We start from the raw sequence: 12,591 nt of genomic DNA on the forward strand, positions 1-12,591 counted from the left end.
GCAGATTGCCCCCTCCTGCTGAAGCTTCTGGGCATGGAATATTTAAAGGGTAATTAGGCTATACAGAGACTGTGAACATGACTCTGTCTTAGTGATTGGACTGGGGAGAGGATTTTCTCCTTGTTGCAAGACAGCAAAGCTATTTATTTTGTTATTTTATGTGAAATTGTCACGAGGCATAGTCCTTACTCTGCACAGTCCTACCTGCTCAGAGAAAGCGACTCTCTCAGCCTTTTTTTGTGAGCTTTAAAAACCTTCAAGGGTGCTGAGAATATCTGGAAAGTCTGTCTTACTGCACTGGGAGGTGGGAGTTACACACTGAGTCCACTTGTGCAGAGGTGTGAAGTGAAATCAAACATCCCATATAATGGGAAAGTTTTTTTTTTTGTTTTGTTGTTTTTTTTTTTGTTTTGTTTTGTTTTTCTGGTTTTTTTTCTGTTTTTTGTGTTTTTGTTTTTTTTTTTTTTTTTTTTTTTTTTTTAATACTGTTCTCTAAAATGAGACACCAACTTATTTCTGTTTGTATATTCATTTGTGTAGTAGGTAAGGTGCCTTTTTCAGGGAGGGAGCCAGGACTGTGAATCCTACATTGAAAACATACTTTCTTACAGCGCACATTTAGGTGAGCAAGACCTAAGTCAGATTGACAAGTGATTTTATTCTTAGTGGCTACTTTAGGACTACATCTTGAACATGTTGGCATTATTTTCCAGCATCTATATGCCGGATCCCCCTTGTTTAGTATATAGGTAACACAGTGCTTTAGTTTCCACTTTGTAGATTTAAGACAGTTAAATGTTCATCCATGACAATAGCACTTCAAAGCCTACCTAATTTACCCTCCATGTAGGCTTATTCCCAAGTACTTGCTTAATTTTGCTGTCAGGAGAAGTTGTGCTGAATGAAGGCCTAAGAAACCTCAATTAATGGTGCAGTTCTTTCCTTGAAATTGATTGTATGGTGCATATCGATAGATGTGCATGTCATTTCAGTTGGACCCATGCTGTGAACTTCTTTCTAAAAATTCAGGTGACCTGTTTTTAGAGCAGCATATCTGCAGTGCTGCATGACCCATGCGCTTAGCTGTCTGTATTTTTCACTGACTTCCGATTATACATTAACCCTGCTCACATTGCTGGGGGTAAATGTGATGAGCTGTCTGAAAACTGTTCACTGTATCTAGAGAAGGGAATTTGTAATTTCTTTCCTGGCTCTTGGCTTGGTCATGTTGATGTATATAACTGCTCTTTTGCTGTGTGTTCTCCCATGAAACAAATGAAGTTTTGATCTTTGTGGAAAAAAAAACAAAACAGTGTTGTGTTCTTGCCATTTTCTGACATGGGCCGTTCAAGGCTATACATTTTCTTTCACCAACATAAAACATGTTTTTAATTACTGCTATGATGATAATGTGTTTCTTTAAAGTTATAGTATTTGTATAAGCTTTGTGGCTGGCAAAATACACAGACCTTGCTGTATAACTTTACAATATTAGAGAAGATGTAGAGAACTTGTGCCTAGTTAGTCTTTGATCAAGGTCTTTTATTTTACCTATGTTTGGAGATTATTCTTTCCAGCATGACATCTAAATAACATGTACGTCTATCTTGACTGTTCATCAGGCAGATGGCAGAGAGCCACAGGGTCTTCTAAAGAAGGCATGTCTTTATTCTTTTTCTGTGATCACAGTGTAGAGCCAGAGGGTGTTCAGTTCGGGCAGAAGGATTAGCTTGTTGAGCTATGCTTGCTAGGTTGTTTCAGTAGCAACGGTAATTCTCTGTTGTATTCAGGTCATTCTTACTTTAGTAAGTAAGTATTGGAAATCCATTTCCAATACCTTACAGAACCTTAACCCTTCTGGGGACACCTTTGCCAGTTTGCTCTGGTAGTCCTGTCTTTTCACAAACTATGCTGAATTTTTGCATCTGCAATGTGAATAACCTTTTTGAATGCCCAGGGGAGATTTTTGAGGCACTTTATTTGAAAATGGATTTTGTTAATATTCTTCATCTTTCAGGCAAATGCAGCCTTGCTGCATATTACTGCTGGTGCCCAGTACACTGAGCTGTTACCTGCTACTATGTTAACCTGGAGGAAAAGGTCTGCTGATGGTCCCTGTAAGATCAAGAGCACTTGTACCCAGCAAGGCAGGCCGGAGGCAGTTAGTGAAGCTGTAGGAATGCAGTGTGTGATTTGGACATTTGCAATGTTTTTGTCACTTTTTAAACTACGTGGGCCTTTCCAGTGGAAATAAGTTACTAGCACAGTCAATGTGTAATTAATATTGCTCTCCCTCACATTCAGCAAGGCTTTAAACTTCTCATGTTACAAAGTTAGTTTGATGTTGTCATTCCTTCATGTGTTTGAAATTGAGGGGGCAGAGTGGGAGTAAAGAAGTACAGTGGGGTCATACTGCCATTGCACTCAATGATCTCGAAGGTCTTTTCCAACATACATAATTCTATGAAGCCTGAAATAATTTGTTACCATGTAAAACCCCAATGAATATTTATTTAGTCATCTCACATTTAACCACAGGCCAACTGGAGCATCTCCAGGAAAACATATGGCATTTAATGCAGATAATTAATAAGGTTTTACAGACTGAAGATACTGCAGGTAGCATATTGAGCTATAGCTTGTACTTGCAGCATCTTTCTCCAGAAATTGTTACTTAGGTTTTTACTCTTGTACAGAATTTTAAAATAATATAACAAGTTATTAGAAGGGGGATTTGGGTTCTTTCTGGCTTGGGATGTTGCAGTCCCCTAAGTGACTGTGAAGACCTAATGTGACAGGCCACCCTTGAAGGGGAAGAGATCACCCAAGATGCTTATAGATGCTTATGGTCAAAATGAATGGCAAAAGTCAGAGAGCCCACAAAATTTTGGTAGTAAATTACAATGTGGCATGTAAATTGTTATAAGGTAGTTCCTGATGTCTTCCCATAAGCACACAGCAGTGGGCTTTTGGTAAAGAGGTGGGATGAAAGCGAGGGGAGAGAGAGGGAGATGTACTAAAGAGAGGGAGAGAGAAAGAAAGGGAGATCACCAGTCCTGGCTTCAATGTCAATCCAGCTAGTGGAGTGTCCAGAGTCCTGGGGCTCATGTACAGCCCAGCTTTGGAGGAGTATGTTTATTTAAATAGTTTTTTTTCACACCCAGAAGCTAAATTTCTTGCTTTCTATACAAATGAGTTATCATGCACAGTCCATTTTTCTAGATCTTTCTTGAACTGGGTAAGAGGGCTTTGGGGGTCTTGGGTTGTCTTGACCTCTCCCCTACAGTCCATGCCTACTTCTTTATCTTGTTCCTGTGCCTGAGCTGTATTGTGTTGGGCATATCTCCAGGATCCAGAAGAAGGATATTTATCTGAGAAAAGTAGTACCCTACCTCTTGAGCCACATCCTGTTCCTTCTCACAGCATGTCATTATGGACAATCCTTGACTGGCTCCACAGCTGTCTGTCTATTGGTGTTTGAGACATACACATCAGCCCCCTTATCTGTGAGGTTTCTGCGCCCTAAAGGTAGGGACTATTGCTGAAGTCAAGAAACTGACTTCGTAGGCTCAGGTTTACACTGTGATGTGGGAATCCCTAATGCCTGGGCTGTTTTTTGGGGGTATGTGTTGAACATTTGCCAGCCTAACACTGGAGATGTACACCACTCTTGCCCGTTGTACCCCGTGGGTTTATATAGGAGAGGGAGTGCAGGCTGAGAAAGGCATTAAGCATACAAGAAGTGATGGAGACTCTGACACTTTTTTGTCTGGTTGTTGGTTTAAGAGCAACCCTTGGAAAGCTTTCTTTGCCACAAGAAAGTACTGTCAATTTTGCCAAATCACATTTCCATATGATGTGAGCTGCCAGAGTTTGATGAGCTGCTGTAGAAAACAATGCTTTTATATTATTTATAAACAAAGGCTTTGGGACCTTGTCAGGCATAAGGAAATGGTTTGCAGCTTTAGCAGCTCTCAATATGAGAGTCACTAAAATCATATTAACATTCTTGCATTGATGGAGAAACAAAATTAGATGTGTAAGGATGTTTTAATGGTATGAGATCCCACAAGGCCTGCCAGGACTTGAAACCAAATATTCATACTGTGCCATTTCTAAATGGGAATTTCCATCTTTCTATAAGTATAGAGGTTACTGTTCTTAGGCTTTATGAGATAGAATCTTAAAATTAAATAAAAGCTTTGGTGTATCATTGCAGATTTGGCAGTGGTCTGAAACTCTTTTTTTTCAAAGCAACAAATGCACCAGATCTTAATAAGTATTGTTTCTAATCCAGTTGTATTTTTTTCATTATGAATTTTCTTGCAATCTGATTCCTATAAGCATCTTGGATGGGCTTTGAGCAACCTGATCTAATGAGAGATGTCTCTGGGCATGGCTAGGGGGTCGGACTAGATAACCTTTAAACTTCCTTTTCAGCTGAAACCGTGCTATATGGCTCTGTGACCTTCCAAAAGCAGTTACGTTGCTATATTAATATAATGTGAGGAAAGTCTTTAATGGTATCTTTCCTTTTACACGTCTATAGAAAACACATTTCTGATGCAGCATAAAAAATATTTTAAAAATAATATTCAGTAACAGACAAACTCAAGTTTATTGAGTGGTTTGATTTTGTATATTTTACTGGGTGCAATAGTTTTCCTCTATCGCATCATTCTTATGCTAGTGTGTCTCCATTCACTTCCAATGGCAATGCTTGCCTTACAGCTTTTTAAGGAAAACTGCATTATGACTGGGATTTTTTTTTTTAGCCTGTTTTCACACAGTGTGCAACAGCCTGGTTTTGTGCTTTGTTAAATTTTGCTTGTTTTACATTCAGAAGATAACCCAGCTCAAATGCTGGACTGGTACGTGCTCTTCATTCTTATAGCCAGTTTTAAGAGAAGTGGGCCTGCAGGACAGGATTTCTGTTGCTTAAAGGCATAAAATACACAGCCTGTCAGCTTTTTTTAATATTTGTAGTCATGAGCACGCTTTCGAAACTAAACTCTGGGTTTCTGTTAGTGATTTCTGGTGAAACTGTTCAAAACCAGATCAGATGCAGTATTCATCCTAAACATCCTCTTCATGGATCAAGTCTTGCTTGATTGCTGTCACTCTGTAAAGACAGTATTAGTGGTATTTTATTTATATCTCTTTTGCAATTTTATTGGTTTTTATTTTAATTTTGGCTTTTTGTTTGTTTGTTAGGTTTTGTTTTAAGAACATTAATCTGATTCCTTGGTCTAAGATTAGTATTTATGTGGCTGCCAGTAGGCAGAATGCTTTAGGAGAATCATTATTTGATTGTAATTGAACTGTATTTCATTTATTTAATGTATCAGATGTCAGGTATTTAATGTATAGGCAGGATCATGCATAATTCTTCCCAGCCCATAAATCTTGTCCTATGTTCTTCTGCAACCACAAATCTCTGCAAAGTTCTACTTAGGTGGAAAATAGAAGCTTTTGCTACCAATACAAAGGAACATTTATTTTTTATTTATGTGAATGATTCTGTGGTACCCTTGAGAGTCTTGTCAGCTGTAGGCTTCCTGGCTCATATAGCAAATGTTGGGCAGTTATGAAATGAGTACATTTTGCTGCGGTCGCACAAATATTACTCAAATTGTAATGCTAAGATTTGGTTCTTAATGCTTAACTTTGCCATTTTTATGGTAATATATATACATGAGAAGGAAATGGTTTGAGATTTAATGGAAAATTTCCCATACTTTTTATTTTCCAGAGCACAGACACTCTACCCTTGATGTTCTTAGGAAATTGAAGTCTGCCCATACTTTCTTTGCTGCAACCAGACTTTCTCCCATGCTAAGTGGAAGTGATGAAGTATATGCAAACTGCATGGTAGTAGACCAAGTAAGCTTATATTTGAATTTATGGCTAATTTTTCTTCATCTTCTGTTAATTTAGTTACATAATAGTAGGATCTTCTGGATCTGTCAGCAGTGCTGTCAATTAATAAAATTTTAAATTAAAACCAGTAATATCTTACTATTCTCAGCTATATTTTGTAACCTTTATATGAGGTCTCTTTTTACAGATTCAGTCAATTATAGGAATTATTCTCCCTAGCCTGTAGGAAGAACTCTAAGGCAGACTGTCTCTTCTGTGTGTTTGTGAGCTAGACAACATGTGCTTCTTAACAATATTACCTATTCGTGTGCGTTTCAGATTTCTGAATCCTATGTACATTCACAGTACAGATGAATTTGCTGGATAATTTTAGAAGTTAATTATAAGCTCACAGGGAGGCTTACAGGCTCAACCAAAACAAGACATTGGTGAAAAGATGAAGCTGATGTCCTACAACTGTCACGGAACATGCTGATATTGGAGATCCTCACTAGAATTCCCATTTCTGATTTGTCACCTACACTGGAGATGACCTAAAGTGACATTTTACATCACTGTGTTGCAGCTGGAATCTTTCTTTCATGGTCATACTCAGATACCATAATTTAGGATGTGGGCATGAGTCTGACTGGTCACAACTTGTGTGTGGTGGCTGGTTCTAGATAAAGAGATGCCAGATTCTGGTGGTGTGTAGCTATTTTTCAGTGATGCTTTAAGATGATTATTTATTTGTGCTTTGAGCTCTCCCTTGCCTGAAAGTTAGAATATAGGAGTAAGAAATTATCAGATAATGTTAGAAGTCTGAGATTTTGCAAGTGTGATTTTTCCCCCCTTTCTTTCCCTCCTGCCCACCCCTACCCCCTTGCCTGAAACACTTCACCCAGTGCATTCACTGCAGATCCAGTTAATGTGACAGCTGAGATGGAAGTTTTAAGTCAGAGGCTTTTTTGTGTTCAAAATGCTCTGAAGAGATGTAATACATATTACAGATGTATATGTAATATATATTACATCTCTTCAGTGCATTTTGAACACAAAAAAGCCTCTGATGTATTACACATATATCTGTAATATAGCTATATATCTATCTATATAAATCTATCTTTCCATCTGTAATATGTATTACAGATGAATGTAAGAGATGAATGTATGTAATAATGACACAAGTGAGCATCTGTCAGGGGATTATAAAGTGATTTGAACGATATCGAGGTTGTAAGGACAGAGCTGCAGAACTGCATCTCCATTACAGATGGAGATGTTTGCCAAGTGTATTGCTCAGGGGGCCTTCAGCTTGGGTTGCTAACCTTTGCTCTATGTGGCCACATTCTACTTTTTAAAATTGCTGACTGGGGCCAAATTCTCCCTTAAGCACCACTCAGCAGGAGCCAGAGTGGCTGCTGGAGAAGGTCCCTCTGGTCCTTCTCTGGCTGAGGAGGAACACTGCCCAGACAGGAGTAACTTTTCAGGGAGGAACAGCTGCATAAGACCTGGGAAAAGCATTTTACCTTCGTGCATGTCATGTGCACAGCACAACAGAAGTATTTCCAGACTTGCATGTGCTGTATCTTTGAATGCAAATGTGGGCTGCTGTAAAAATGCCAGCAGTTCTTCAGTCTTTTACTAAGAGAAGCATAATAAAGATGGGGATGAAAGCGCATCTCAAGAGGAACTGGAAAAGAGGAAGGAAGTCAGTAATCAGAAACACCAGGGCTTTGGAGATGCTTGCAATCCTTCCTTTATTCTTTCTTTTGTACAGGTGCTTTTTGGAGATTGAGTGTTTTAACTGGCAATGTGACTTTTCAGTATTATTCAGTATCTAATTACATGACTGTTGCCTCTAGCTAAAAGACTAACAGTGAACTGTATTTTAGTATCTTCTGCAGAGTCAGCAGAGAATTATTTGTGACTAGAGTCTAAATCATGATCCCTGTACCTAAGAAAATAGAATTTCCAAATCTGTTCCTGTCTTTGTGCAAAAGGAGAGGTGCTTCAGGCCCCAAATTGCTTAATGGCAAAAAATAAGAGTAATTTCCCTTCCTTCCCTTGAGAAACTCTGTTCCAGGTCATATATATTTATCTCAAAGCTTAGGAAACTGGTGCTGAAAAATTAAAAGTGCATGATGTGTAGGCTGATTTTTCCAAATTAAATTGCACAATGTTTGAATTCTCTTCCATATGTCTCCCACACTAATGTATTATGCATATTTTTTGCTCAACTTAAGGGTAGTTTTTAAATAAAAATCTATAAATATTTGTGTCAATACATTTAATAAAAGGTATAAATATGAGTGAGAAATTCAGAAGACTTGGAAATACCAATAAATTGCTGCTCTAATTAGGGAAAAAAAAAGTAATGCAAAGTCTAGAATCCCTTAGTCATATAAATTACATTACATTCATGTGGTGTAAAAAGTAATAGGGAAAAAACCCACAAAACATATAGCCATAAATAAAATGGCAAACTTCTCAGGTCCTTGTTTCCTGACAATATGTATTGTTGTTGCCTCTTACCAGCACTCATTTTTTACCTGCAGGCTGGAGACCTAAAGACTAACTACATTCATGGAGATGGTGTCAGCAGTGAAATGTGTCTGAACCCTACCAACTCAGTCCCAATGGATAAGAGCTCTTTGTCTCCCTCCCTTGAGGAGAATGATCAACTTATGTATCTCCCAAATGAAGAAAGTCAAAGGCCAGTAAAAAAAGAAGAAAACACAGGATTAAGACATGCCATTTCACCTTCTCATCTGTATGTAGCAGATTCATATCTTCCATTCAAGACCCATAGATTTATTAAGGATCGGGGCCAACTTTATGCTGACATGAAAAGAAGAAGGTATGGAATTGACATGATGGTATGGCCAGAATAAGAATTATTTATTACCACCTTTCTGTTTAAAAAGGTGAAGCAGAATCTGAAGCAATAACTAGTATTATTAGCATGAAATCTGGTTTTTTTCACTAATATTTATTGTTCTAATAATCTGTTTTCATAAAATAGCTGTGAAGACATTTTTAATGCATAAAAGTGTCTTCTTAATAAATGTATCTTGAATGCAAATGGATACTTTTATACCTTTATTTCTTGTATGAAAATAGTCTTAACAAAAAAAAAAAGTCAGCTCTTCACTGTCACTGCCATTGTGGCATTTTTGACAGATAACAGAATTTCACCGTGGTTTTCCTCAGTTATATTTTCCATTAAGAAAATCGTCCAAAATCTGTTGAAGTCTCTGGGAGTCTTTCAAGTCTTTAAATAGGCCTGTAGAAGGCCTACTCCTGATTGTGTAGGTATTTATTTAAAAAGACACAGTGCAGAGTGTAGCTGCTGTTTATGACAGGTTCAGACTGTTTTCTTCTCCATTGCTGGTACACAAGGTTTGCTGCCATTTGTCTGAAGACCCTCCTCCAAATGGCTTCAGAAATGCAGAGAGCTTTGAAGATGGAACTATAATTTTGGTCATTAAACTTAGGTTTTTAACAATTAATTTAAAAATTAAACAATTTAGCAATAAATTTTCTTGATGAAAAAGCTTTATCGCTTCTCTGAATAGATGAGATTCCTTCTTACGCAGAAGGAAATCTGAATCTTGCTCCCACCTGTTGGAGAGCATTAGGACTAGTTGGAGATAGAGCATCAGATCTGCGTAAAAAAACAGCAAGAAAGAGAAAGGCCAGCCAATTATTATTTAAAATGGGCAATAAGATTTTCTCTACCTTAATTTTGAGTTTCTTATGCAACTATGAAGTCCCACTAGCAGGAATATTTAACACAGGTTATATAATAAATGTCAGACAGAGTTTTTCTTTCACACTCCTTTTTTGGTGTTGTTGTTTGGGGGTTTTTTGGTTTGCTTTTTTTCTTGCTAGCTATAAGGATGTCATGTAGAATACTATAATCTTCCTGTGCCTCTAGTCAGAAACATTTTTATCCTATGTATTTTTAGAAAGTCCCACCCTTTTTAAGACCTTGGTTAGGTACCTGTGTGAGAACTGTGTATAAATATATACACCTGTATGAGAGTGTATATAAATTTTCAGAGACATGTGATTTGCCTTAATATGTCATATGACATATGTAATTGATCCATATATTAGGCATAAAATAAGACTAGTAGTATGTAATTCTATTTTTACACCAGCTTCTTATGTCAGAGAAGTTTCCTAGACAAGTCACCACAGTAAGTCATGGATACTTGTCTGTTGACATAGACATGTATGCTTTTTCAATTTTAACATGTGACGGTAACTGATAATGCATTTATATAAGTTGTTTCTGATATGTCATGTGGGCTGTTATTCAGAAACATTGCAAAATATTGTCCCCAGAACTGTAATAAGGAAGTAGTTTCAGACAGTAGTGATAGATTTGTGCTTCAAAAAAGTAGTGGTGTGTGAAGGAATTTTTGTGCTATTATCCGTGGTAGGAACTCTGGCTATTTAGAAATACCACACATAATTTAAAGTTTTATGTTGTAAGGCTGGAATGCTGTTGCAAGCAGTCAACCATTCCTTTCAGACTCTGATGAAGAGACCATGAACTTGCTCTTGCAGGTAACAGGCCTTATCTTGGGAAACTCTGATACTGCTGAGCAACCTTAGTGCAATCTCCTGCTGAGGAACCCTTTCCAATAAAATAGTTTCTACATGTTTGACATATTGATTTAGCCAGAGATTTTTCAGTCTGCTTGTTGCTCTCTATGTTTTTAGATGTTTGTCTTTTGAACTCAACCTCATAAACTTCTCAAGACTCTCCTTAATCTCTTCTTGGTGTTTTTCTCTTCCATCTTTTGTCATGAAGTCATAGATATAGATAAAAATATGTCTGTTAACAGCCATGTCATATCTTCCAAATACACACACGTACATAATATCCATCTATACTCACGTATATTGAAATCTGAGGTAGTTCTCTCAGTTCCCCTTATTGTCTGAGTTCTCCTTATCTTCTTTGAAGTGAGACAGGTTTATGCCTGGAACAAAAAATCTCATTTTTTTGGAGATGCTGAACATGTGTCTAAAACTCATGATCCAGAGGTGGCTGGCTGTGGTGGGAGTGTGCGTGATCATGGGTGATGCAGGTATCTGCACGGTAGATCTGCGAGACTGTGTCAGAGGGTCCTGGACAGGGAAACTAACTACCTTGACCAGGTAGCTGCTGACCTGAGAGACACCTCAGGGCATGGTTCACCTGACATAATCTTGGTGGTTTGGGCTGCCATTGGTCAGAGGATTCAACTGTATCTTTGCTTATTGCATTAAGGCTGAAGTAAATTGCTGTGACGAATTCAGGGAAGTTAAAGACTTTGTTGTCTTCTTAAGTTCAAGTCTCGATGACCTTGAAGTAGACAACGAAAGTGGAGATGTGTCAGACAGATCCCATGTTCACTACCATCCCCTCAGCTCTTCAGTGGCCATGGCTTCTAGCAGAGATGGATTGGACTTACCGACCAGTCTGCAGCCCAAGGTATTTGACCCTGTCTTGGTTTGAATTGTTTACCTTTTAAGTAAATCATTGAAACTGTGAGAGAAACATCTGAATCTGAAGGGGAAAGATGAGTTCCCAGTTGGCAGTGCTAGTCTCTCCAGGGACCACTCACATTGAGTTGTGAAGCTGAAACTCCCTAAGTGTGGCTGAGCTGGGCAGCTGCCATAGAAAGAAAGTGTCCATCAGAGATTTACCTCAGCTTTAAAAAACACACCATCTACCAGAAGTGTTTCAAAGGAAATATTTCAGGTTCAGTGAATCAACATTTTTTAACCAAAATATATTTAGTGTGAAAATGTTTAACCAGCTCTAGTTATGTGAGAGAGTAATGCTTTGTAAAGTGTAAAACTGGCCTGCTGCCTGTTTTGAAACAATGTCTGCACTCAGGGAAATTCAGTTAGGGTGTCCATTGACTGATGTAAATCTCTTTGTTATGGTTTTCTGAAGTGTCCTGTCTACATTAATTTTCATTAGACCATGGTGCCATTTCTGAGATCTATGAGACACATACGTAGAGTTATTTCTTGTTTGCAGAGATTCTTTATTATTTTTTAGATGCACTTGTTGCCACTGTAGAACTTTATCTGACCTTCAGCAAATGATTTCATGAAGGGAGAAAAAGAGTTCAGCAAAAACATTAATTATGGTAGGGCTACTTTAAAAACAAGCACTTTACAGGAGTTTTAGGAATAGTCTATTTAAGTGTAAATGATGTATCAAAAATTAGGGGGTATCCTTTCAGGTCTTATTGGTGAGATATTTGGTAACTGGAAAATGTTTTCAGATATAATAATGATAAAAAAAGCAAAAAACTACATAGAGAAAAGAAAAAGAGGTTAGGTCCTTTCTTTGGAAACTCTGACATCAATAATTACTAAGGCGTGGCCAAAGTCTCCATGAAATGTTCTTCAAGTATTAAAGTACTAAGATTAATGCCTTCCTTGGTAAAAGAAGATAGTTTGGTCATCAGAAATAATGGCCAACAATACTGTGTGAATGTTGCCTGTTACCAAATTGGAGAAGAATATAAGCTTTCTTTTATCCTCTTAGTCTAACTTGCACCCACAACTTATTTCCTGTAGCACACAAAAATTTATCATGGTGGAAGTATGACAGACTTCCTAAGAATTCACATGAAGTTATCAAAAATTCAACTTGAAGCCAAGAAAATTTATGCAAGTGGTCAGTTGATTTATTTTGTTTCTATTGCTGATGCATTT

At 37.7% G+C, this 12,591-nt stretch overlaps 1 protein-coding gene across 15 annotated transcripts in view; it reads left to right on the forward strand.

Moving 5' to 3' along the window:
* ARHGEF28 (Rho guanine nucleotide exchange factor 28) overlaps positions 1-12,591 on the forward strand; it is a 124,230-nt gene that overhangs the window by 63,523 nt on the left and 48,116 nt on the right. For all 15 annotated transcript variants that reach the window (XM_038125501.1, XM_038125500.1, XM_038125502.1 and 12 more), the window contains 3 exons: positions 5,753-5,883; positions 8,418-8,719; positions 11,206-11,350. In XM_038125501.1, coding sequence (XP_037981429.1) covers positions 5,833-5,883; positions 8,418-8,719; positions 11,206-11,350 — 498 coding nt within the window. In that variant the 5' untranslated portion in view covers positions 5,753-5,832. The remainder of the gene's footprint in view (positions 1-5,752; positions 5,884-8,417; positions 8,720-11,205; positions 11,351-12,591) is intronic.

This window comes from Motacilla alba, chromosome Z (assembly GCF_015832195.1).
Source record: "Motacilla alba alba isolate MOTALB_02 chromosome Z, Motacilla_alba_V1.0_pri, whole genome shotgun sequence".
Taxonomy (NCBI): domain Eukaryota; kingdom Metazoa; phylum Chordata; class Aves; order Passeriformes; family Motacillidae; genus Motacilla; species Motacilla alba.